Source organism: Megascapheus bottae, chromosome 16 (genome assembly GCF_031878675.1).
Source record: "Megascapheus bottae isolate mThoBot1 chromosome 16, mThoBot2.hap1, whole genome shotgun sequence".
NCBI lineage: Eukaryota > Metazoa > Chordata > Mammalia > Rodentia > Geomyidae > Megascapheus > Megascapheus bottae.
The window spans coordinates 30,581,748-30,609,383 of NC_143524.1; the positions used below are offsets into that span (position 1 = coordinate 30,581,748).

Here is a 27,636-nt window from a genome sequence, read left to right on the forward strand (position 1 = left end):
CCTTCTGAGTAGCTAGGATTACAGGCATGAGTCACTACGCCTGGCTATTTTAAAGTTTTATTGCTAGTGGGGTTTGAAACTCAGGGCCTCATGCTTGCTTGGCTGGTATTTACTATTTGAGCCATGCCTCCCATCAGCCTTTTGCTGGTTATTTTGGAGATAGAGTCTTGCAAATTTTTCTGCCCAAGCTGAGGTCCTCCAGATCTCAGTTTTGTGAACAAAACTGATAGGCAGGAGCCACTGGTGCCCACTTAAGAGTGTGGAGTTGTTTCATCATGTGTATTTTGAGTAGTAAACTCCTTTAATGTGTACTCACTCTGTTTATTTCAGAAAGGTTACAATATTGCATTGGGCAACTATGATTCCCCTAGTACAAAGACTAGGACAAGTAAGAACTTAAACCACTATCAATGAGAAATGACTGAAATGACTGAGATAGTTGGTTCAGAGAAGGGATGACCTAAGAGGAAGCAATAGTAGAAGAATCCTAATATTAAACAGGTGGTATTTCTTTCCCTTTAATTTTTTTTTTTTTGGCCAAGTAATGGGAGGGTAGGGGTGACAAAGCAGCACCTATGTTGCGGGGAGGCCAAGGGCCTAGTCCAGCACTTGGGTGCAAGGGAATGCTCTCAGGACCAGCTGAGCAGAAGGAAGGCTGGGAAATGATTACTCCCCATGGGTTTGTGGAAAAGAAGAGTTGAGCCAAGTTGGTTTTGGGTGTTCCCTTCCATTCTACCCCAGGTTCTCTGTTCCATGCTGTAAGATTTTATTGGGCAAAAGATTTCCTTATGTGTGTTTATGTGAATGTATGTATACATATGCATATATATTTATATATGTGAGTAAATGCATACATAAAACCTCAACAAAATTAGCCATTTACAGAAAATATATCTTCTGTTAGAGTTTTATTCTACTGATTTTCTTTGTTTGCATAATAAATACAATGAGAAAGGTAAAAATTCTCTCTAGCAGAGACAATGAACCATTGGGGTCAAGTAAGGGACCTAAGGCCAAGTAGATCAGGGCTTAGATAACTTTATTGCTAATCCCTTATGCTTTCCCTGAACTCTATCTGTCTTAAAATATGATATTAAATTGGACTCTCAAAGCAAGAGCTCTTCCATTGGTATAAGACATAGCACTTTCTTCAGATCTTCTGTTTGCAGCTTTTAGATTCTATAGCGTAATGTGCTGGCCTTTAAGTCCTTCCCTAAGGAAAGAAAAATTTTCCCTCTAGGAGGTTCTTTTTAAAAAATGAGAATGTCAAACAGTTTAGAAATAGTTTTGAGTATGGCTTTGTTCTTCAAATTTTAGGATATTGGCAAGATGTAATCTTTCTGCTGTTATTTCTTCTGTCAATCAAAATCAGAAGCCAACCAAAGGACTAGCTTATTCTATTTCTCAAGGGGAAAATCAATGTATAAAGTAAGAGTTGAATTGGACCATTATTCACTATCTGTGATTGTATTATGCCAAATGTGCAGGAGCAGAAGAAAAAAGGCAGTCATTTATCCTCTTTCTGCCAAGTAACAGACACTTGGTATCACATAGATCAAATAATTTCAGTGCGTCATAGATCCACACACAGCCCTACCAGACTTCTGAGACTTTTCAACCTGACAGTTACCTTCTTAATGGGAAAACAGAATTCTCCTTCTGAAAAAAAACCCCAGAATATGTGGGGGTAGAAAATGCCCCTAGAGAATGTACACCAGATTAACTCACTCAAATCAGGAAGCAATTCGTTCAGGTATCTGTTTTGTTTTATATAACAGATCTAGCTGTGACAAGCAGGCAGTAGAATGAATGTTTGGAATGGAGCACTGATTTAGACAAAGTCTAGTATCTCTGCAAGGTTAAGACATCCTTTAAAAACCAGGTAATTAGTAGGGCACCTGTGGTTCATGCTGTAATCCTAGTTACTCAGGAGGCAGAGATCTGAGGATTGAGGTTCAAAGCTAGCCCAGGCACAAAAGTCCATGAGCATGTTCTCCAATTAACCACCAGAAAAACAGAAGTGGATGTGTGGTTCAAGTGGTAGAGCACTAGTCTTTAGCTGAAGAGCTCAGGGACAGTGCCCAGGCCCAGAGTTCAGGCCCCATGACCAACAAAACAAAAACAAAAACCAGATAGTTATGGTAAAGCAGAAGAATGTCAAGGCAAAGGTCATATTCTGTTCTGTGCTTCTCAGACCCCCATTAGAATTTTATGAGCGTAGAAATGTGGATGGGTTCAAGTTCAATTTAATAGGTTGGTAATCTTGACTTAGCCAAATTCCAGCTTATTAAAAATAAAACTAACACCAATAACTACCATTTATTAAGTGTTACCATGTGCCAAGCACTGGACTAAGTCTTTAAATATTTCATTTAACAAATCCATTTAACATAATGAGGACATTATTTCAAAAGGTATCTTATAAAACATAGTGACTGTAGCTCATAGATGTTAGGAACATGTCAAAGCTCCTAGCTGGTACGTGGTAGAGCAAGAATGTAAGCACTAAAGCCTCAGCTCTTCTTAGTCTATATACTCTATTCAACGGAGATGGTGAGCACAGCTTTTTTTCTTGCTCATGGGGAAGAGATGGGTCATGATGTGAAAACACTGAAACTCCAAGAATATGCACATTAATTCACATACACACACATTAAGCTTGGAAGTGGAAGGTATAACTGTACTAAATTCTGGTGCTATCATCTTTCATAAGGTAAATGAGACCAGGGGTAACTCCAGGAGCTTTTTCTGACTTGACAGTAGAGAAAAAGAATCCTGTCCTTCAAATCACATGTTGCATTCAAAGAACCTCAGGTTTACAGGTAATTTCCCTATCCAACCTGACTGCAAATTACTGGCAAGTTCCACTGTGTTTCCCACTGAGCCAGGGCCCTGTGTAAGGTCTTATGCCATGAGGCTCATCCACTTCACCAGGTTTGCTGCAAATTACTCAGCACATGGTTCATTGTCTGGTCTGATGACCTTCAGTGGTGTTTGGCATATCTGTTCCGTTACTAGAATACTCAGAGGGTTGCTCACATAGATGATGGAGAACAAGGATGCTCAGGGTGCCTCACTCATACACAGGGCTGGGAGATATAATGCAGAAATCTGGCTCAGTCATAAATTGGCTTAGACTTTAATGCAAACTCATAACAGGACTTCTTAAATGCTTTCCCAGAGTGTCTTTGTCAACCTAATAATAAATTTTGTGTATGTGGTACCTAGGAATATGATTTAGGTTCAAAGTGACTTGATCATGTTTCTCCTTAGAATCCTGAAGCAATCATGACATGCCATTTGTTCCTCCACCAACCCTATACTATGTCCCTAACAACTTTTTTCATGAATTTTTTATTGTAATTAATAGAAGGGTTACATTATATTTGCCAGATAGAAGGTACATTAATTCACATACATTGATACCCTTTTTAATACTTGTTTCAGGCTGTAGAACTAGAGTAATCAATCTATAGCTTCCAAAGCTTATTGTTGGTGAAACAGGCAATAGGCAAAAAAAAAAAAGAGGAAACATTGTTTTTTGTTGTTGTTGTTTTCCAGTCCTGGGGCTTGAACTCAGGGGGCTGAGCACTGTCCTTGGGCTTTCACAAGGCTGGCGCTCTACCACTTGAGCCACAGCACCACATTCAGTTTTTTCTATATATTTGAACCTGAGTGTTCATGCATGCTAGGTAAGCATTCTACCACTAAGCCAAACTCCCAACCCCTGGGATGGAAATATTGTTATAGTTTGGATCTGGAATGTCTCCCAAAGGTCCTTGTGTTGAGAGTTCGGTCCCTAGTGCATCAGTGTTCAGAGGTGAGGCTTTAGTGAAGTCATTGGATTGTGAGGTCTCTACCCTTATCAATGAAATCAGCCATTAATAGCTTCAAACTTGCTGCTGTTAGAAAGTGATGGAAAGGTAGGAGGTAACATCATGTTGAAGGGAGTAGTTACTTAGGGGCTGTATCTTGTTACTACACCATCCTCTTATATCTGCCTTTTTTTTTTTTTTTGTGGTTGTGGGGCTTGTATTCTGGGCCTGGGCACTGTCCCTGAGCTCTTCAGCTTCGGGCTACCACCCTACCCCTGGAGCCACAACACCACTTCTGATTTCTAGTGGTTAATTGGAGATAAGAATCTCACATTCTTTAGTTCCTTGGGCTGGCTTTGAACTGAGATGCTCCGATCTCAGACTCATGCGTAGGTAGGATTACAGGCATGAGCCATCATGCCAGGCTATTTATGCTCTGTTACTGACATGAGGGAAGCACCTTTTTCTACCATGCCCTCTCTACCATGCCATTATGTCTCACCACAGATCCAGAAAAAAATGGGTCCAAGTGACCATGGACTGAAACCAGAAGCCACATTTCATCTTCCCTCTTTTTAAGTTATTTATCTCAGGCGTTTTGTCCTAGCAATGGAAAGCTGACAAACGTAAGTATGTCTCACCACATGTTACCTAACTCAGTCTGGCAGCAAAGTGGACTCAAGGAAGTCATTTAGTTTGGTTTGTTTTTTTGTTTTTTTTTACTGTCCTTCCTTGGACCCTTTAGAATTACATTCTTTATAAAGCAGTAAAAGGAAATAAAAAGTCCAGGCGCCCAATCCTAGTGATTAAAATCAAATTTTAAAAGAACAGAATATATAGGTTCACTTAATCATAGTGAAATCTGGTCAGCCAAATACATTCACCACACTAATCACAACCAGGGATTCCTGGGCCTATTCATTCTATCCCAGCATAATGAAAACATGGGACACATAACTCAATCAGAATGTTGTTCTTCCCTGCACACCCAGCACATATACACTCTGCATCCAGCTGATTGTACTGCTTTTATTTCCACAGTGAAGAAATCTTACAAATCACCTCCAAGTTCAGGCTGGGAACAAATAGGTAGACAGATTCAACTCTTTCATTCCCAAGTGTGGTTGACACCAGAAGGTATGTTGGTGGTTTCACAAAATACCAAAATGGGCCTTTTTCCTATCATTTCTAGTTGCCAATCCAAACACCACTAGTTCTAGGTAAATGGCTATACTTTATCTAGAATCATATTTTTCACTAAACATGTGAATGAGTGATGGAAACCCATATGCAATTTTATCCTCCCAATTTGGAAATTAATAGAGGAAATGAAGACTGGAAGAGCAACTAACATTAGTCCCATACTGACTCAATCTGAACTTGATGGTACAGTTTCTCTTTCTGAAGAAGGTGTTACTAAACTTATTTTATAGAACAGGAAATTCTGGCAGGAGAAGGTTGAGAGATTGGCCCAGTATTACACAACTGGAAAATGTGGAGCTGGGATTCAGGCCCAAGTCTCTCCAATGTAGAAGCTACAGGCAGTTACCTTAGCTTCATTCTACTGTGAGAAGATTAGCCAGTCTGTGGTATCAAAGTCATGGGGGTCAGTATGCGATGAAAAATCTTTGTTATTTAGGGTAAGAAGAACAATAGCATTTTGGATAGATATGAGAGTTGTCTTTACTAGATTTCCTTGACAAGCCACTTGAGCCAACAAGCTGAGGGTCTGGAAAATGACAATTACCTTGCAGATGAAAATAGAAAGGATTGATGATATACAATATATAATATTTCCCTCCCTGTAATGCCCACTCCTACCTCAGCCAGCCAATACGTTATCATAAAAGTTATTAAAAAGATAAAACACTTGTGAGTAGATAGCCCACCTGGCAAATACAAGTCAGCTTCTGTGATCCAGGGAACAGAAGCAACCTTCACAGAGAGACAGTGAGAGATACAGCCCATAGAAATTCAGGCATTCTGAGGTGGGCTCCAGATAATTCCACCAGCAATCCTGAAGGGAGGCAGATCTTGCCATGTATCTAGGCTAATTGGTGCCAGTTACACCAGATTTGCTGATTTCACAGCAAGAGCCACTATACATTTCTTCTTCTTGGGCTTAGCTACTCTCCTTTACCTCTCATGAAATTTGCACTTCCATAATCCATTTCTCTCCATGATTCTTTTCTCATCTCCGCATCCTCTGCCTTTCATAGGTCATAGCCCTTTGTATTTAAAACTAGCCTGATATACACTTAACTCACTCCAGTGAGCATAGGTCAATAAACTAGCACCTAAAGGCTAAATTTGGCCCACTGACTCCTTTTAAATATAGTTTTATTAGAACACAGTTTTACTCATTCAGTTAGGAAATGAATGGATAGACTTGAGTAAGAGAAGGTTCAAGGATATGGGTAGAAGTGGTTGGCTGGTGGGATATTCCTTTTTTTTTTTTTCCTCTTTGCCAGTCCTAGACCTTGAACTTTAGGCCTGGGCACTGTTCCTGGGCTGCTTTTGTTCAAGGTTACATACTACCCCTTGAGTCACAGCACTTCAGTTTTTTTCTGTTTATGTGGTATTGAGGAATCAAACCCAGAGCTTCATGCATGCTATAAAAGCACTCTACTACTAGGTCATGCTCTAGGCCCTGCTGGGATATTCTTGACTAAGAAAGGATCTTTCACTCCCATGGTAACCAACATGGTAACCAGCAGGAAATAGGAGGGGAAGATGATGGAGATCCTTTTATTTTCCAAATAGAGGCCAAACACAAAAATACACAATGTACCAAGCAATGCCTTCCTTTCATTGAAAACTAGATCCAATTAGACATCGTAAATGTTTTTCAAATGATTTCGGGCCTGGTTATGTTACACAAAGCAGAGCTGAATGATTCAAACCTGCTGTCAATACAGAGTAAAGGAAAGAAAAATGCCAGCTATTCTGCAGCTGTCCAGCCAGAATCCTGGAGGAGCTGCTTTCATGACAACCCTGATGCACAGAAACAAGCCAAATTCTCTGAGTAGGACTTAATCCAAATAAACCTGGTGGGTATCAGTTTAGGAGGAGAGTCTTAAAATAGCAGCCAGGAATGCATGGGTTCCCTTGGATAACTCAGATTACATGTCCTGTCCCTGCCATTAGGAAAACTATGCTCTGAAAGTCTCTGTTTAATCTAGTTTCTCTCTGAGTTGCCAATAAATTTCCCGCTCATGGAAGTTAGTCTGTAAGCAAACATGCTGGGTGAGCAAAATGTATAAAGTGCTGTTCCTTGGAGGAGTTGGCTGGGTTCACAGAGGGGAATAAAGCACAGTGTGAATACCTAGGAAATTGCTTTGAAGGGTGGAAGAAAATGCCCAGGAGGACATGCTTTCAAAGATGAGTTTCCAATTAAACTGAAGGAAAACTTTTCATGACAATGGTCATCTGAAGTACTGACAGATACATTCAATCACTTAAAGCATGTCTGTGTCAGGTTATGGAGCCACAAAGTGATCAGTTTCAGTCAAACATCTATAATCTTAGCACTTGAAAGGCTCAGGAAGGAGGACCTTAAGTTGGAGGATAGACTGGGCTACAAAGTAATTCTTTGAAAAATTAATCAAAAATAAACACAAAACTAAAAAGAAATGATCAGTCTTATAAAGGTGAAGAAAGAGAGTCAGTCATTCAAAAACACATTTAAACACATTTCTTCTTCTGTTTAAATTATTTAACATTTTGATAACCAGCAGCACAGCCATTAAAGTCCAAATGTGTCTAAATGGAATGTAAACATTTGCTCACAGCTCCAACTGTTTACAAGCAGAACAGCCTTTTTCAAGAGATAGGAAACAAATAATCACTGTTCTGAAAGTGAAAAGGCTAAGAATCCAGATCGCAAGTCCCATTTCCATTTTGCCTACAAAAATTAACCTAGGCCAAGCATTGGCGATGGCTTCCACTTGGAATCCTCGAAACTGGAGAGACAGATAGGGAAAATGAGATAGATGATAAGATAATGACTCACTAAAGAGCTTAAGAATTTCACAGGTCGAGACCAGCCAAAGCAGAAAAATCTGACAGACTTATCAACAAAAGTAACTGGCAAAAAAATCCATACTGGAGGAATGGATCAAGTGGTAGAATACAAACAGGAAGAAGAAGCAATAGTTCCTGCGTTCCAGTCCTGGTACTCACTATTCACAGAAACATCCCTTCCTTCTTTTTACTGCTGACAGATGGATACTCTTTATTTAATAGAATAATAGTAGTTGCAAAACTACTATTAAAAACAGATATTCTACTTAAAAATTCAACTGTAAGCACCAGAAAAAGTTATTCAGTCACAATAGAATCCAGCAAAAATTCAATGATAAAATCTCTGTGATCTGACACCTTCCAATCAAAATGGCCACAGAAGCTTGGATATTATTCCTCATGCCTTTGAAGGTGCAAAGCTGCCTTTTTACTAAGAGACATCAAAACTTACTAGGATTTAATTGGCCATTACTTCATCACCTGCTGTTAGACTACTGCGTCCACAAATAAATCACTTGATTGAGATGTACTCTCTCTAGTTACTATAAGCCTAGCCAGATAGATGTGTACTGAGATAAAACTTTTGTTTTGTTTTCTCAAGGCTAGCTAAATAGAGAATACTGGGCAGGGACTGTAGCCTAGTGGTAGAATGCTTGCCAAGCATGCACGAAGTCCTGGGTTCAATTCCTCAGTACCACATACACAGAAAAAAGCCAGAAGTGGTGCTGTGATTCAAGTGGTAGCCTTGAGAGAAAGCCCAAGGATAGTACCTAGGCCCTGAGTTCAAGGCCAGGACTGCCAAAAGATGAGAGAGAGAGAGAGAGATAGAGAGAGAGAGAGAGAGAGAGAGAGAGAGAGAGAGAGAGAGAGAGAGAGAGAGAGAGAGAGAGAGAGAGGGAGAAAACAGTATACTGTTAGACTGTTAGTACTTCCTGGAAGTGACAAAAGGGGTGCCCAAGACACCTCTTATACGTAAGAATAACTCAGTAACTGGAACTAGTAAGGTCTCTCCACTGTTATTGTTACAATAGCCTTATTTGCTCATAGTCCATCATCTCATACCTGTAATAGTAACTACTCAGGAGGCTCAGACCCAAGAATCACAGTTCAAAGCTAGCGCAGTCAAGAAAGTTCATGAGACAGGACATGACAGACAGACAGACAGACACACACACACACACACACACACACACACTTGAAAGTTCTGGCATTATAGTACACATGTAAGTAGAAAGTGAAGCCTTTCCGGGGGAAGCACTTAACCACTAACACCACTGGGTGGGGCAAGAGCTGGGGTCAGAACTTTTTCTTCACTATGGTACAAACAAAAAGTCATTTCTATCATCCCCCCTGCCCCCGACCCCTTCCCCTGCATACCCCCTTCCTCACTCCTACCTCCAGTCCTGGGGCTTAAACTCAGGGTCTAAGCACTGTCCCTGCACCACTTTATCCTCAAATTTAGTGCTTTGCCCTTGAGTCACAGGGCCACTTCCGGCTTTTTCTGAGTAGTTCACCAGAAATGAGTCTCATGGACTTTTCTACCCAGATTAGCTTTGAACTATGATCCTCAGATCTCAGTGTCCCGAGGAGCAAGGATTATAGGCATGAGCCAGTCACACCTGGCCTAAAAATCATCTTTTGTTGATTCATATACCATAAAATGCCTATTTTAAAAGTGTGTGATTCAGTATATTCAATGATTTTTAGTATATTCATAGAGGTACAAGCAGCATCACAATTCCATTTCAAAACATTTCCTTCCAGCCAAAAATAAAAATAAAAACCTCAATAGTCATTAACAGTTATTCCTCATCCCTCTTTCAGTTCTAACACCACCAACCTATTTTATGACTTCTGTAGATTTGCATTTGTATATGTCCTATAATATTGTGACTTTTGTGATTAAAAAGCCATTTTAAAATGACAATTTTAGTAGCAAAAATTACTGAGGTCTATACTGATCAAATATTAGTGCCATTCATTTAAGAAAATGAAAATAGCCGGGTGCGGTGGCTCATGCCTGTAATCGTAGGTACTCAGGAGGCTGAGATATGGTTCAAAGCCAGCCCAGGCCCTAAAGACTCTGAGACTCTTTTTTCTTTTGTGGGTTATGGAGCTTGAACTCACCTGGGCGCTGTCCCTGAGCTCTTCAGCTCAAGGCTACTACCCTACCCTTGAGCTAAGCCCCACTTCCCATTTTCTAGAGGTTAATTGGAGATAAGAATCTCAGGTCCTTTTGTGCCTGGCTGGCTTTGAACCTTGATCCTCAGATCTCAGCTTCCTGAGTAGTTAGGATAACAGGGGTGAGCCACCATGCCCAGCTAAGTTCTTGAGACTTATATCTCCAATTAACCACTAGAAAATCAGAAGTGGGGCTGTGGATCAAGGGATAAGGCAATAGCCTTGAGCTGAAGAGCTCAGGGATAGCGCCCAGGCCCAGAGTTCAAGTCGCATGACCAATGAGACAAAAAAAGAAAATGAAAATATAATACATAAAAAAATTCAGTCAGTCTGTCTCTCATATAATCATAGACACACACACACACACACACACACACACACACACATTACATTTCAGGTGCTAGTAGTTACATGTAATTAGTAGCTATCATGGTAGGCAGCATGGTGAAGAATATTTCCACCATGAAGAACATTCTGGAAGATACTTACTGATTAAAGGCAGAAGAACTTTCTGAAAACAATGTTCCTCTCGATGCTTGGAAGCCACATGCAGTGATGGAAAGCGACAAGGAAATATCCAAGTAAGGAGCCAGGGAGCAAGCACAGGGCTAATATGAGCCCAATGCCCCTACCTCAAGCCCCGAAGTTACTCCCAGAACCTGGAGCTCTCCCAGTGCCTCCCAAGTAATCAAAAGCTCTCTGCTTAGTTAAGCTCATCCAAGAGGTACATATGCCAAAGCTTTTGGAAAGACTTCAAGGAAGCCAGCCTCTACCTTGGCTGTCTGATGCATTCTAAAGCATTTCATGCCAGAAGGCAATCTGAGGGGCTCCTTAATGAGACTGAACAGTTCTGGCCAGTTTCTGGCCAGCAGTAGCCATTTCATTTGCTAAGATACTACCACTAACGCTGACCAATGTCCTAAGGCCAAGGCCATGACATTATGGCTGAGAATATGCCTTGCTCCTTTGCTTGGGTTACTTTGTTAGTTTAGCTACAATATCTTTAAGCTGTCTAAGGGTAGTATGGCCATCAGCTCCCATAAATAGAGCAAGTTGTTTCAAATTGTGGATCTGTGTTCCTTAGGGTAGTCAAGAGAGTCCAAGTTCAAGCTTGATGAAAAAGAAAAAAAAATCATATTCAGAAGAAATCCCTTTAGTAATCAAAGAGACCTTTGCTCTATCATACTTTGAAAAACTAATCAATTACAATTAAAAATTATTTTTCTTTTCTTTAAAAATCTGTGTAAAGACTGCCTCCTTTTTCTACTATAGCCAATTTCCACAAAAAAAATCCAAAATGACAACCAAACATATGTTTTCATTGTTTGTATGTCCTACTCTATAGTTTTATCTCAAATTGCAGCCAGTGGCAGTGAGATTTCAAGAATCAATAGGTTATATTTAAAAAAATCCAGGAACAAAATGTAATTGAGTAGATATTTACCAAGCTATTATAACAAGGGTTCATTTGCTAGTAATGTCCTTTATGTGAAGGTCACTAGATGTTTCTAGGTACTCTCTTTTTCAAAACTACCATTCACTATGATGAATCCAAGAGTGATGAGTCTAAGCAAGGAGAGGCTGTCACGGGGGCTTTAGATTTTGGATATGAGGCATGTGACCAGGATTACAGATTTGGCTTTTTGGGATTTCAATTCACCCTCTGTGGCACTTGTCCCTCATAGTCACCTATGACTGATACAAAAAATATTGCACATATAATTCATTTCATACTTCATGTTCTTCATAGTAACTGCATGTGTTTGGTGCTATTCTCATTTTGATTATAAAGCTTAGGTACTTGAAGCTCAGAGTGCTTTCAGGGCTAGGGAGGCTAGAGGGACTAAGTCACAACCTATTGCCACCAGACTTAGAAAGCCTAGAGAGTCCAAGAGAAAAGCTAGCTCCCCAAAATTTCATGACCAGTGTGGCATGAGGAATTTCAGTTGGAGAATTTGAAGCTGAAATGCCTTAGAATTTGCCTGAGATAGCAAAGGTCTGGTGACAGATGACTTTCCCTCTCAGGTACTCACTCACTGGTTTAGACTCTGAACCAGGTGAATTTAACATGAAACAAAGTAATCCTAGATCCAAAGAATGTTTAGGACTGAAGGCCAGTGCCACATGCATACATCAACCACAGAGGAGAATGAGAAGAGTTACCAGAAAATTTTGAAAATAATCGTCTTACTTCTTCCCTACTTCTTCCCTGTTCTGCTGCCCAGGGCCAGATCCCTCATTTTTTGTTGTTGATGAATGCTGCCCCCTACTGTATGTTTATAAAATCCATGTTTAAAAGTAACTGCAACTGATTAGCTAAAGTCATTCCTATCTGGCCCTGGAAGGGAACAGGGGAATGAATACAAATGTGGAGCACTTTGCATCCTTTCTAAGCAGCCTGCTTTATTCTCTGGGGCAGAGATTCTTCTCTGTGGCCACTTGGATGGTCTTGTAATAAGGACTTGGTCAGTTCAGAACAATTTATCAGAGGTTAAGGGAGAAACTGTCTTAAGTATGTGGAAGGTGGAAAAGAAGTAATTACTCAATGGCAAAGAGGCATTACTTGGGTAAAATGCAATTACTTCCAGCACAGAAATGAGTTCTAGACTACAAATTTCACTATCAAGAACAAAGCACAGGGGCCAGGAGTTTGGCCTAGTAGTAGGGTGCTTGCCTAGTATGCATGAAGACCGGGGTTCAATTCCTTGGTACCACATACATAGAAAAAGCTAGAAGTGATGCTGTGGCTCAAGTGGTAGAGCTCTAGCCTTGAGAAACCCCAAGGACAGTGCTCAGGCCCTGAGTTCAAGCTCCAGAACTGGTAAAAAAAAATAACAAAGCTCATTTTTGAGTGAATAAACACCTTTTAAGGAACTAATTCAAAGGTGGGACTTCTGGAATGCTAATAAACTATGGGGAATGTGTGTGACAATATAGAAATTGAGATGCTTATAGCACCCACCAAAACCACACGAACTCCATCCTGTACCGAGGATAAGTAAATCTAAGGTTTGTAAGCACCTTAGGGAATATCTGTTGTAATCTATCTCTAATATTGAAATATTGTCTACAACAGCCATAGCAAGGGATAAGCTGTGGGAATATCTCTGGATCAGAGGATTATTTATCTCAAGAGTGCCTAATTCACCTTTGAGAAGACAAACATGAAAGTTCTTTCTAAAGTTTTTCTCCCTATCATTTCATAATTTTGCTCTCTGTGGCTAGAGAGAAAAAGAAAATAAAACTGGTCTGATTAATCCATTTTGTAAAACATTCTTTGTTCCCAACTAGCATGTGTGAAATCAAATAAACAGAACAAAGGGGTCAACTGCAATACTCGTAGGTCTAGTTCTGCTTAGGATTGAGCCTAATTCAGAAATTCATTTGTAACACGTATTTTTATGAACACATGCAATTATTCTAAAATGCAATATCATATGTATTTTGTTTATTGTCTCTGTCACTAGATTGCGTTTTATGAGGGCAAGATTGGTACCATTAAATAGTCACTGGCTAGCATGATGGTTATTAACCCAGAAGAGTCCCTCAATGAGGAACTGGGTACATACAAATACATAAAAACTTGATACATACAAATACATAAAAACTAAGTATGTGTGTATGTAATAAAGATGAGAGGGGAAGAATTTACTTGTCTGCTTTGGAACCATTTAGTTATTAAACATTGAGACAAATAAAAAACAGCTTTCTTAGAACAAAAATCATTCAGCACCTTCAGAGATCATTTTCCTTAGGGCTGAACCTGATCCCTGAGTTCACCCACTAGCTACCCACCAAAGTGAGGGGGTGAACAACCTTGTGAAGACAATTTAACTCAGTTCCTTACTACTCAAGACCAAGTTTTTCCACCAGGCCACATGGATGCGATCACACCCACATTGTGGATTTTCTCCCAGTCACAGTCGTTCTCCTATATTGAGGAAACAAATATGTGGAGACCCTGTCTGGAAGAGAACATGTAGACAATCTGCTAGTTATTATCTTTCTAAACAGATTGCCCTGAGAATGTCAGGCCAGGAGATCAAACATCAATCCAACATCAAACCTGGACAGCAGGGGGCAGCAGAGATTCATTGTCCTAGATTGATCTAGAGCTGAAGAACATTTTTTAAACGGCTTTTCTCAAAATGAGTTTCTATAGGTCACTGCTCTTTTATTCCCATTTTCACTCTAGGAAAGTGCTGTGTTTCTCCCATCACAGCAAAGGCACGATGGACACTTGCTTTACATCTGTTCTTAGGAAGGAAGGAAGCTTCCTTCCATGGGCTTCCACAGTAGCTGGTATGTGAGCATTGTCTACAGAGTTCAGGGACCCTTGACAATGATAAAAAATAAGCATGGCAACTGCTGAGGAATCATAGCAGAAGCTTTTAGGGTACTGGAGTAGGAACATGTCCACAGTGCCTTGGCATAGACCACACTATGGCATGACCATTTATTTACAGGACAGGATGTCTACAGACGGGTCCTGTGTCAGTCTTACCACAAAGTAAATAAATTGTGAGCACCATCTTTGGAGACAAATATGCTCAATGTGACCTCTTGTCAAGATCCCTACGGGCTTCCTGGATACATTCATTTTCTAGCAAAGTATATAAAATGACAGTCATCAAGGCAAACTGCAGCTGGAAATCAAGTATCTAATCAGGTTCATTTCAGCCCAAGGATGCCACATGCTTGGCATGGAAAAGCTGCCAAGTGTGTGTTCACAGGAAACTCTCATCATGAAGTTTAAGAATTTAAGATCTGGGCCGGGAGTTTGGTCTAGTGGTGGAGTGCTTGCCTAGTACACATGAAGCCCTGGGTTCGATTCCTTGGTACCACAAACATAGAAAAAAGCCAGAAGTGGTGCTATGGCTCAAGTGGTAGAGCCCTAGACTTGAGAAAGCCCAAGGACAGTGGCCAGGCCATGAGTTCAAGGCCCAGGACTGGCAAAAATAAGAAAAGTTTAGGATCTCCCTCCTTATTCTGACCAGCATTCTAGACTTCATTTTACTCATGAAAATGCTAATTTCACTTATTGCAAGGTGCGTATATCTTCAACTGCTGATAACCACTGTCAAATACTTCACTTTGGAGAAAAATGTCTTTTTTGATTTTTTTATTGTTGGGGTGATGTACAAAGGAGTTACAGTTAAATTCATCTGTTAGTGGGTACATTATTTCTTGAACATTGTTACCTCTTCCCATGAAAAATATGTCTTAAAAAGAACTTTAAATAAATGACTAAACCAAGCCCTGACTACAGATGATATTTGGATAAATATGACAAGGAGAGCATTGAGACATGCAAATACTTTCTCCTCTCAATGATCCTTGAAATTAAATTGAATTCACATATGTGTGACGCTTTCCGCATAACAGATTAAGGCAAGCAAAGCACAGAGATTTATCACTTGAAGATTGGATGAATATCAACCAATCATTTTCTATTCTTGACACAATACTAATCAAATAGATATTTCATCTTCCTAAATGATTTATTCTCTCTCTACTTTCTTCCATGCATGCCTTTTATTTCAAAAAATGGTAGGCAGTCTAAATTATAGAGAAGGTATAGAGCTGATAAAGTTCATACTGGGATAGAGTGGCTTGGTGGAAGAGCACTTGCTTAGCAAGTCTGAGTTTAAATCCCAGTACCACCAAAACAACAAAAACAAAACAAAGAAACAAAAAAAGAAGAGGAAATTATTGCTAGATATAGTAGGTGATAGTACACACTTGTAATCCCAACTACTAGACAGGCAGTTTAAGGCCAGCCCAGGCAAAAACCCCACCTCGGGCTGGGAGTTTCGCCAAGTGTGCCTAACCCTGGGCCTAGGTATTGTTCCTTAGCTCTTCAGCTCAAGGCTACCACCCTACCCTTGAGCCAAGCCCCACTTCTAGTTTTCTAGAGGTTAATTGGAGATAAGAGTCTCAGGTCCTTTAGTGCCTGGGCTGGCTTTGAACCTTGATCCTCAGATCTCAGCCTCCTGAGTAGATAGTATTGTAGGTGTGAGCCACTGTGCCCAGCTAATAATTTTTTTTAAAGGAAACTATTGTGTAAAATATAAAACATGAAGATGAAATTGTCTTTATGGAGTCAGCCACAGCTACCACAGGCAGAAAGCCACCTGACCACATAGTATCCTAAAGGTCAGAATTTAGCAAGTGCCACAAAATGACACCAACCAAATAAAAAAACTCCCACCATCAGAAAATGATAGTAGGTCTTAACCCTTCACTGAAATAAAGTCAAGGACAAATCATTTAGATTAAGCTAGGAAAAAAAATTAGAAGAACCCATGTAACTTCGTTAGTGCTCAGGTAGCCTGTTGTTACTTCACAGAAAAACAACAAACAAAAACCCTAAAACTGAATCTCAGAGGTGAGGTGACTTGCTGTTGGAAAAGGATTAACAAAATGTTTTCTGCAACTGCACTCAAATTTGACCTTGGGTTTCCCCTGGAAACCTGATAAAGACAAAAAAAATCACTCTGTTACTAAGCAACATTGCTCATGGTAAATGTGACCCCTGATTGTTAACCAACTCCTGGACTAGGAAGAGTCATAAATAAATGATAAATATCTCTTGGAGATGCTATCATTTTAGGTTTGGGACTATGGAGCTATTTCAGAGACATGAGATTCTGTGAGTTCTGTGGTTTTAAAGCTAGAACCACTTGGGGCCGGGAGTTTGGCCTAGTGGTTAAAGTGCTTGCCTAGCATGCATGAAGACCCGGGTTCGATTCCTCGGTACCACATATAGAAAAAAGCCGGAAGTGGTGCTGAGGCTCAAGTGGTAGAGCTCTAGCCTTGAGGAAGTCCAAGGACAGTGCTCAGGCCCTGAGCTCAAGCTCAGGACTGGCAAAAAAAAAAAAAAGCTAGAACCACTTTTGTACTTAACCATTTTTTTTGTCAGTCATAGGACTTGAACTCTGGTCCTGGGCACTGTTCCTGAGCTCTTCAACTCAAGGCTACTGCCATACACCTTGAGCCACACCAACACTTCTGGTTTTCTGGTGGTTAGTTGGAGATAAGAGTCTCATGGACATTAGTGCCTGGACTGGCTTTGAACCAGGATCCTCAGATCTCAGCCTCCTGAGTAGCTAGGATTAGAGGCATGAACCACCATGCCCAACATACTTAACCCTCTCTAAGAATTCCATTATACCTGACTGGTACTTTGGGACAGAGGACAAACACTGTGATGATTATTATAGAGTACTCTGAAACCCATTCTTTCTTTCTTTCTTTCTTTCTTTCTTTCTTTCTTTCTTTCTTTCTTTCTTTTTCCCTTCTTTCTTTCTTTTCTTTTCTTTTCTTTTCTTTTTTTGCCAGTCCTGGCCTTGAGCTCAGGAATTGAGCACTGTCCTTGGACTTTCTCAAGGCTAGAGCTCTACCACCTTGAGCCTCAGCACCAATTCCAGCTTTTTTCTATGTATGTGGTACTGAGAAATCGAACCCAGGTCTTCGGGCATGCTAAGCAAGCACTCTATCACTAGGCCAAACTCCCAGCCCCTAAAACCCATTTCTTTGGAAAGCCCTGTCACTGACTGATTCTTGTGTCCACTGTTTTGGGGTGAAACAGTGTCAAACGTGGCCTGTGATGGCCTTTGGAGGGTGATCCACAGCAGATGCCCCTGGTGATGAATGTATTGTCCCAAACTCACCCATCTAGAAAGTGTCAGAGCCAGAATGCAAACTGAATCATGCACCTTTAAAGCAATCACTTTGTCTTTGGTTGTAGCCCAAATCTCTTCTTTTGAGATGACTGTACATCAGCCTGAGAGGCTAGTTAAATTTCATAAGCATCCAGACTTTTTCCTGTTGAGGGCCCTGTGTAGGTCTTGGAGTTTGGTAGCGCCTAATATATCCTGCTTCTTTAGAAAAACATACAATCTAACTGTACATTGAGTTCCCTTTCCAGACAATCTCCTGGAAAAGTCTTCAAATGCAATGATGCCTTCCTGGTTCACATCTCAAAGCTAGTTTTCTAAGCTCTTTGATAATAATGGATTCTTGCCAAGGGACTGTGGCAACATCATTGCTATTTCCCAGTTAGAGGTGATTATCACTCACCAGGAGCAGCTGGGGATCTCAGCTCCAAACTGACCAAGGATGCTCCACTCAATCAAGGAGGCATCTTTGTAGATGCCTACTAGGCATCAAAGAATTCAGTGAACCTAACAGATGTGCTCTTTGATAAACTCCCAGACCAGTACCCTGAGATGACTCATTCCTTCTCAGCCCCCTCTTCCTTTTTGCTAAACAATGATTTGGGAATGGAAACCATTGTAAATGATATCACTTCTCCAACATCCTCCCTGATCTTTTTGGTTATGTCATCTTTCTTTTTTTCCCTTACAACTTGAAGGGCCTCTCTGTGATCAAATACATGCGCCCCTGGGAGGTAGCATCTGCATACTAGTTCTCTTGGTAACTACAACCAGCCCAGTGCAGATGACACGTAAGACATGAAAGAAATAATGTGAAACAAGGTGTTCCTATTTTATTGTTTTCTGCAGGATGCAGATCACAGAATTAATCCTAACTACTTAAACTAGGACTTCATGTCAGAATTTCAGTCAGTGGTAGGATACAGATGGCTGCTCCACAGTTTTTCCAGTCACTAACTCTGATAAATTGCTTTGCCAACTCAAGTGATATGTTTATTTTGTTCAATGAAATGCTTCATCAATGGCCCCAATGATACTCAGAAGTGACGGAGTATTAAAGACTAACATTGTTGCCTCCAGCTACATTAGGTTTTCCTCTTCTCTCCATGGAAGGCAAGACAAACAGAACATGAGTGATATAAAGACTGGGGATGGAGAGTACTAAAATACCTAGATAGTGTTCATATCAGCAACCCAATAGACAATGCAAACTGAAAAAAAGTTTTCATACTTCACAGAATTCCAGTAATGGAGGACCCGAGAATTACAGAGGGAAATTGAAGCTATAAAAATGCTACAAGAGCTCTTAAATCTAAGGGCTATTGTTTCGAACCATGCTAAGGCCCTTAGTGGTCACAGCAGTAGCAGTAAAAAAAGAGGTGTTTTAGTGTTTTTGTTTTTTGTTTTTTGTTTTTGCCAGTCGTGGGGCTTGAACTCAGGGCCTGAGGACTGTCCTTTGGCTTTTCTCATGGCTAAAGCTCTACTACTTGAGCCACAGCACCATTTCTGGATTTTTCTGTTTGTGGTACCAAAGAATTGAACCCAGGTCTTCATGCATGCTGGGAAAGCACTCTTTCCACTAGGCCAAACTCCTGACCAAGAAAGATTAATTATTTTTTTGTGGGTCATGAAGCTTGAACTCTGGGTCTGGGAACTGTCTCTGTGCTCTTCAGTTCAAGGCTACCATCCTACTGAAAAAAGCCCTGTAAAATGTGTCTTTGGTTTGATGAAACACTTCCAATCATAGTCTTCTGTCACAGAATGTGAATACCAGGTAAAATACAAAATCAGAGGTGGGTGCCAGTGGCTCACACCTTTAATCCTAGATACTCAGGAGGCTGAGATCTGATGATCACGGTTTGGAGCTATTCCGTGGCAGAAAAGTCCCTGTGAGACTTTTCTCTCCATAACCACCACTCAACGACTGGAAGTGGCACTAGGGCTAAATGTGGTAGAGTGCTAGCTTTGAGCATAAAGAGCTCAAGGACAGTGCCCAGGCCCTGAGTTCAAGCCCCAAAACTAACCCAAAAAAATAAATCAAAGCTTTCAGCTTACAGTAATTCAGTAAAGATATATGACTTTTCCCTCGTTTGCCAGGTGCAGAGGCTCATGCTTGTAATCCTAGCTACTCAGGAGGCTGAGATTTGAGGATCAAGGTTCAAAGCCAGCCCAGGCACAACAGGACCTGACACTCTTATTTCCAATTAACCTCTAGAAAGCAGTAAGTGGGGCTTGGTTCAAAGGTAGAGTGGTGTCCTTGAGCTGAAGAGCTCAGGGACAGCGCCCAGGTGGAGTTCAAGCCTCTGACCCACAAAAAAAAAAAAAAAAGATATATGTCTTCACTTTCTTTCTGATATTATAGGTGTTTACCACCATATATGATTCTCTAGATATTTTTATGGCAACATCTCTCAACTTAACTAGTGGAAAAAGATGAACTAGCCCACCAGGGGAAAGCCTAGTGTAATTATACCTACCATCTTCCTAATTCTTCCTGCAAGGCCCCAATCACTTGTTTTCCAAGGAAAGCAAAACATTTATCTTGGGCCTGGGTTTAAATATAACTCTACCTTTCTCTATCTCTGATATGACATTAGCAAGTTTTAGATAGATCCTTTCTAAAAATGGTAACTAAGGCCTATAGTAAGTTTGTTAAAACAAAGAAAACAAAGCAAAGCAAACAAAAAGCCTACCAACACCACCACTATCACCTCCCTTTTACTTACGATGTGAAACAAAGAACTTTTCATATGTGTATATATAATATGTTTATATAAATTCATTGTGAAAGCTTTGGAAGGTTATACATAGGATGGTTTATATTGGTATTTGTTAAGAAGCATATAAAAGAGAACTTTAATTTAATATATACTCAACTGTTTTACAAGCACAGGTTATTTTTGTAATCCAAGTACAGTTTTTTTTTGGTACAATAAAGAAAAGGGAAAGAAAGGAGATGATGGAAGGAAAAAAAAGAGAGAAGTAAAAAAGAAAACAAAATCTGCTTTTTGCTTATATCAGAAGTCCCAAAGCTGGTTCACAAAAAGCCTTGATCAGTCTAAATATATCGAATATGACTGTGCTAGTTGCAGGGTTCCTAATGGCTTGGTTTGGAAATGAGCCATATATATCTATCAGCTCCATAAACATTTTCTCAATTCTTTTCATCAGTCCTGAGGCTTGAACTCAGGGCCTGGATACTATCCTTAGACACTTTTTTTTTCCCTGAGTCATGGGGCTTGAACTTGGCCTGGTTGCTGTCCCTGAGCTCTTCAGCTCAAGACTACCTACCACCTTACCCTTGAGCCAAGCCCCACTTCCCATTTTCTAGAGGTTAATTGGAGATAAGAGTCTCAGGTCCTTTTGTGCCTGGGCTGGCTTTGAACCTTGATCCTCAGATCTCAGCCTCCTGAGTAGTTAGGATTACAGGCGTAAACCATGGCGCCTGGCTTCCTTGGACACTTTTGCTCTAGGTCAGCACTCTGCCACTGGAGCCACAGTGCCATTTCTGGCCTTTTCTGTATAGGTGGTACTGAGGAATCAAACCCAAGGGCTTCATGAATGCTAGGTGAGCACTCTACCACTAGGCTGTGCTCCTGGCCATTTTCTCCATATTTTGAAGTGAAAAAAGACATGAGCAACTTCTGAGGTAATCCAGCTCTATTGATCCAAGTGACTCTAAGTTGTAGTAGGAATGAGAGTTCTGATCCCATGCATAGCAGAAAGACCATTCAGGCTCTTGAAGCACTTTAGGGATTGAGGAACAGCTTGCTTAGGTTTCAGGGAAACAGAGAACATCCAGGTTAAGTCCCTGGAAGCTTCCACATGGCCAAGATAGGTAATGCTTCCCATAGACCTGGCTATATTCTGTATAAAAGTCCAGACTCCTCTGCCATGCAGGAAGGAGAGTGGGATTTGCCTTTTATTGAAGATACTTTTAATCTGCCTCAGTTACTCAAATACCTCTAGAGACAATGGCTTACACAAGCAGAGACTTATTTTACTACCTTCTTTCCAGAGAGCTACTCACCTTTTTTTCTCTATCCTAAAAGCTAAATACTATGGACAGTAAAAATACCATATCCTTTTATGGCAAAAGTTGCATCGTCACAACTTCAAGAGCAATGCTGTCTGATCCTTATATGTAGCTAAGATCTTCACTGAGCCAACCCACATTCCTAACTTTTTCTAAGGGTGAAAACTCCCTTATTCCTAAGTCCCTTCACATTATTTCTGATGGCTAAAAAGCTTATCATCTCAAACAACTCACTTTTCTGGAAAAGTTCCTGAAGGGCAATGCATATTTCAGGAAGACTTATTTTCAATTTCCAAATGTCATATTGCTTCCTATCTCCAGTCAGGTGTTTTATGGGTTTCCACCCATCAACTAGACACAGTTATTCTTGCTGGCAGCTATGAATATAACAGCATCTTCTCCTATTTATTAATTGCCAGTCAAGCATATCCTCTGATTCATTCTCATCCTCCAACTTGTAACCTTGACCCTCACTCTCAATCCAACTCACTCAAAAATGAAGTCGACTCACCTTTTTCATGGCTAGTTGCTGGTGGAGGTGGGGAGGTGATCGGTTTGGACTTGTCATAGTTGTTAAAGCTCTGGCTGCGTCGGTTGTTAGCTGTGGATGGCCCTCCACGTGTTTTGGCCTCGCTGCCTGCAGTGGATACCCTTGTGGTAGGACCTGGAAGTCTAAAATGCAAAAGCCATTATTATCTTTAATTCTATCAAGCATAGAACACACGGGTCTATCCCTAAACCATTTACTCTGAGGCAAATAAAAGTCTTGAAAACAGGGATACAGGCAATAAGAAAAGGACACAGCTTACAAATAGTAGAAGGAATTGTTACCACTCCCAACACATCTGCAATGAGAATTTAAAGCCTGGTTTTATACACTTGTCCAGACGTATATTTTTCTTCAACATCTGACAACCTGTCTCTGTGGCATTCTTTTGAGACTGAAATAGTTTTTCTACAGAGTTGATGGATAAAATCATTAATTCTTTCTATAAAACCAGAAAGATTCTGTTAGCCTAAGGACAAACACACTTTTTCCTTTTAAATAACCACCTCGTCCTGGGTGGTTTTGAAAATAAAGTCACCAGACTTCTTTGTAATATGTCTGAAGATATTATGGATGACTCTCTAAAGAGTATAGGAGGTAAGACTCTTTCAACTAGAATTTTGGTGTAGGGACTTACTAAGCAGACTTTTTCCAATAATTAAAGTTGAAAGATGAATAAATGATGAGATTTTTAGTTATATCAAACCCACTCAAACCCACTGAGCTATGTTTAAGAGCAACTGGAACCTCAGCCAACAAGCATTAGACCCAGTGATAAGTCTGAATTTTCAACTCATCAAGCTTTCAGCTGGCTCTTTTCATGCAATTCTGTGAGCACCAAAGAATCCTACAGTCTGGAAGCATTTTAGATATAAGCAGGCAATCGCTTTCAACTTTTTCTTGTTGGCTGAGCAAAAAAGATGGTTGCAGAATAAACAGAGAACATGAGCTGGTGTGAAGGGACTGTAAAATGTATCCAGTTAAGAAGTAGCTGGCCTGGTTCCCTGACTGGGAGCTGGGAGAGATGAGGCTGGGGGAGTTCTCCCCCTAGAAAGTGGCATCACTTCCCACTTTACTAGAATGATTCATCCCTCTGTTAATTCATTTCATCTTGTTTGGAGAAGACACGATCAGTTTCAGACATATCAGCAATGCTAGTGCATATGTTTGGGGTCCAGATGTAGCTAGCACAGTTGGCAAAGGAGATCCAGCAATGGGATCTTTGTACCTCCTGATTTGACTTCCAGTACAGTGTCCTGCAAGTCCTTCCCATCAGAATTATCTGAATACTCAACATTCAATGGGAAAACAGGTGTGGGGCTTTTTGAACTGGATTTATTCAATGCAACTATGGTCTGCAGGAGTCTTTGTGTCTACACATTAGCCTGGAAAATGATTATGGATTTGGTCCAAGACATCGCATCAGTAGTATTAAGTAATGTGGAGTAAGTAAGGTCATATCATTTTGCTTCCATGGGGGAACTGAATTTGCAAAGAGTAGGAAAACAAAATGCAACAAGGAAGAAAAGGTGCATTCCCTTTCAGAGTTGATGAAAAGTCCCCATTGTGCTCAGCCTAAACTGGACCACATTAGATTTTTAGGACAGCATAGGGATTCTATAAAGGCAAGTAATCCAAGCACAGGATGGGACAGTACAAATCCTGACTCAGGTAGGCAGCCTGGTCCTCTGTGAGGTGGTATGGTGTAAAGGATAGAATATAGATTCTTCCACTCTTAAAATGTTGGATCAGTCGGGCCGGGAGTTTGGCCTAGTGGTTAAAGTGCTTGCCTAGCATGCATGAAGACCCAGATTCGATTCCTTGGTACCACATACATAGAAAAAAAGCCGGAAGTGCTGCTGAGGCTCAAGTGGTAGAGCTCTAGCCTTGAGAAAGTCCAAGGACAGTGCTCAGGCCCTGAGCTCAAGCCCAGGACTGGCAAAAAAAAATGTTGGATCAGTCTCATACCATCTCTGAAATCATGTGCCTTACCTGTAACTTTGGAATAATAGTAAACTATTGATTTTAAGTTTGAAATGGGACTTAATATCTGGCCAATATATTGTAAGCATTCAAGACGTGATTTCACCATCTCATCCTCTTTACTGAGCAAATTCTCAGATAAACTGGATACTGTCACAATGGAGAAATGTGATATAGTACAAGAAAGAATGAAAAAAAGAAATAGATGCATCTAGTTAAAGCATCAGGAACAGTAGAAAAAAATCAGTATCCAAGATCAATATTTGCAAAGAGGTAAGACAGACTGTCATGCAAGGCTCTTCATTTTAGCTAAAGAATAATCCATAAGAAAAACTTCTTTAAATGTGACTGACACAGACTTGGACTTCTGGATTGTTTGTGGGCCTCTCTCTCTCTGGAATGACATATTATTGGTTGGGAAAATTCTGTGTTTTCCATGGGTGGTAATGGTTATAACCAGGAACCTAAGTATTCTTTTTTTTTTTTTGCCAGTCCTGACCTTGAGCTCAGGGCCTGAGCACTGTCCTTGCACTTTCTCAAGGCTAGAGCTCTACCACTTGAGCCTCAGCACCATTTCCAGCTTTTTTCTATGTATGTGGTACCAAGAAATCGAATCTGGGTCTTTGTGCATGGTAGGCAAGCACTCTCGTACTAGGCCAAACTCCTGGCCCCTAAGTATTCTTTTGATGAGAGTGGCATGCCCTTCAAATGGCTGCAGATCAGTGCTATGTCTTCTAGGACATAAATAAGAAGTTTCAAAAAGCCTTAAATTACAACTGGTAAATAAAAAATAGCCAGTACCTAGCCATCAAATGCCACTACAAAGTTAAAGTCAGTTCATGTAATCCACTACCATTACATATGATTGAGGATGGCTCCCTTAACTTAACCAAATCAGAAAACTGGGTGAGAATAAGTGTCTTCAAACTTTTAGAGAGCTTTGGTGTTGATGGTATGGTGTTTAAAATTTGAGTGATATTGAGAATAGGCTTGGACTATTGCTTGTCCCAAAGTTCAGCTTTCTCTATTAATCTGAAATTTTTAGCAAAAACTACCTCTTATAAAAATGAATAAGTATATTGTGAAGAGAAACAAAAACTCACTTGTGAGGGGAGCAAGATACCTGTAGACAAAATGAGTCAATCCACAAATTAAAATACAAGATTTCAGAAGAAGGTCTTTAAAGTCAAAGGCAACCATGAGAAAGAATCTAAAATGCTTGAGCAATGAAGGGTTTTATTTTTCTTTTATTTTCTTTTATTATTTTTTAACTTTTTATTGCCAGGGTAATGTATAGAGGGATTACAGTTACTTCTCACATATTGATACCCCTCATGTTTTTGTCCCTATTTCCCTCCCCCACCCACTCCCAATCATCTTGTTCCCCCCCCTTCCCTTTCCTATAATGAAGGGTTTTCTATATGCTAAAAAGTAGGAGGAGAACTATATAACCAGTCTTATTTAGATCTGCAGGGGCTGGTTCCCTGCTGATACCTAGATGACTTATGAATTGATAAAATATAAAATGTTCAAAAATCTTTCAGAGAAGAAAAATGATGACTTTGGACCTGGACCTTGAAGTTTGGTAGAAAAGGAAGGTCCAAACAAGAGACTTTGGAGCAATATTTGTTATGTCAAATTGGAACTCTAGTAGAGGACAAGAAGGCAAAGGCAAAAGCCCATATATGAAAAGCACAGAGGAAAACAGTTGGTATATGTTGGCACTTAATAGGCAGTGAGCAGAGGGAATTAGCCTGGAGAAGCAAGCAGGGTCAAGGGAGAGAAAACCTTGTAGACCATATATATTTACTTTTTTTTGCCAGTCCTGGGGCCTGAAGCACTGTCCTTGGGTTTTCTCAAGGCCAGAGCTCTACCACTTGAGCCACAGCACCATTCCAGCTTTTTCTATGTATGTGATTCCAAGGAATTGAACCCAGGTCTTTGTGCATGCTAGGCAAGCACTCTACCACTAGGCCAAATGCCTGACCCAAGACCATACATTATATATATATATATATATATATATATATATATATATATATGGCATAGATTTTGTCCTACCCTTCATGATGAATTACTAATTACTGAAAGCAAGGCTTGAGTTAAAAACAAAGTATCTTCTAGCCTATCAGTGACACAGACCTTCAGCCTCTGGCTAGACATTTTGAAGTTGATTAATATGAACATCTTTCATGTATTTTACCAACCCTAGCCCAGAAGTACATGCTATTGGTTGGCAGCATCAGAACTGACTTTCTGAGGAGCTGAGTCTGGCTTGCATAGGACAGCTGCAGGTGTGAGGGTGGATGCTATCCTCTGCGCCAGCCTTGATAAAGCAAAGAAAGCAGAGGGGATATAGGTTGGTCAGCTCTGTTCTGGATCCTAACAGTTCCTCTCAAAGAGGAGTTTCACCTCTCATGATCATTCTTTGTACAAAGGAACTAAAAAAGACAGAAGGCACAGATAGGCTCTCAGAAACATACATGTTGGTTTTGTTTAAAAATAAGTGTAAGGGAAGTAGTGTAAGAAAAAGGCAGGCAAATCAGAGCTATGGTCAGTTTATTCAGCATGTACAGGGCTGAAAAGGCAGGGAAGTAAGACTATCATTCCTGGCACATGATCTAGGAGTGAATATCCCCACTCTACGACTCCACTCACTATACGTGCTGATGGGAAGAAAGCAGCTCTTCTCCCTAAAAACCACTTCAAAGTCTAGGAGCAGATGGGTACCCCTCTCAGGAAGAATGGCAGCTTGTGTGCACATGCTAGGGAGGGGATGGGGGTCTATAAACAGTGATGCTTTTTGCCAGACAAGATGATTAAATGCTAACTTTCTCATTTCCATAGCATCTGCTTTTCAGCAGCTAGTCAGAGAGGGCTGATTACTGACTCCATTGATCCCATTCCACAAGATGATCATAAAGGGCTCAACTCTTGAGAGACATGCTAGATCAGCCTGGTTACCTTACCTGGCCTAAATCAATGCAACATACCAACATTACCATATGTCTATGCTTTAGGGTGCACTGATTATACACCAGTAGTTATTGCATGAGAATGACGTGATTTGAACCTCATGACACTGAGTAAAACAGAAATTGTTTACATCAGGACACACAGGCTCACAGGGACTGCATCTCTTGGCTACTATGCTTTTCTGCCTTCTGCAGGTAGATTAAATGGAACACCTCAGGCTCACTAGGCATTCCTGGGGGCAATAACATAGTCAAAGGCAGAAATCCATGGAGATCCATTAGCCTTGAATCAATTCCTCCATACATGCAATATGCACATTTAAGGATGAGGCTTCTACTCTGCTCAACATCCCTGGTACCCATGGAGGTGTCTGGCTCTGACAAATGTTCCATCAGG

General features: G+C 40.5%; 1 protein-coding gene across 3 annotated transcripts in view; it reads right to left on the minus strand.

The window, feature by feature from the left end:
• Positions 1-27,636, minus strand: part of Nav2 (neuron navigator 2) — a 379,403-nt gene that overhangs the window by 184,101 nt on the left and 167,666 nt on the right. For all 3 annotated transcript variants that reach the window (XM_090348005.1, XM_090348004.1, XM_090348003.1), the window contains exon 6: positions 22,246-22,406. In XM_090348005.1, coding sequence (XP_090204131.1) covers positions 22,246-22,406 — 161 coding nt within the window. The remainder of the gene's footprint in view (positions 1-22,245; positions 22,407-27,636) is intronic.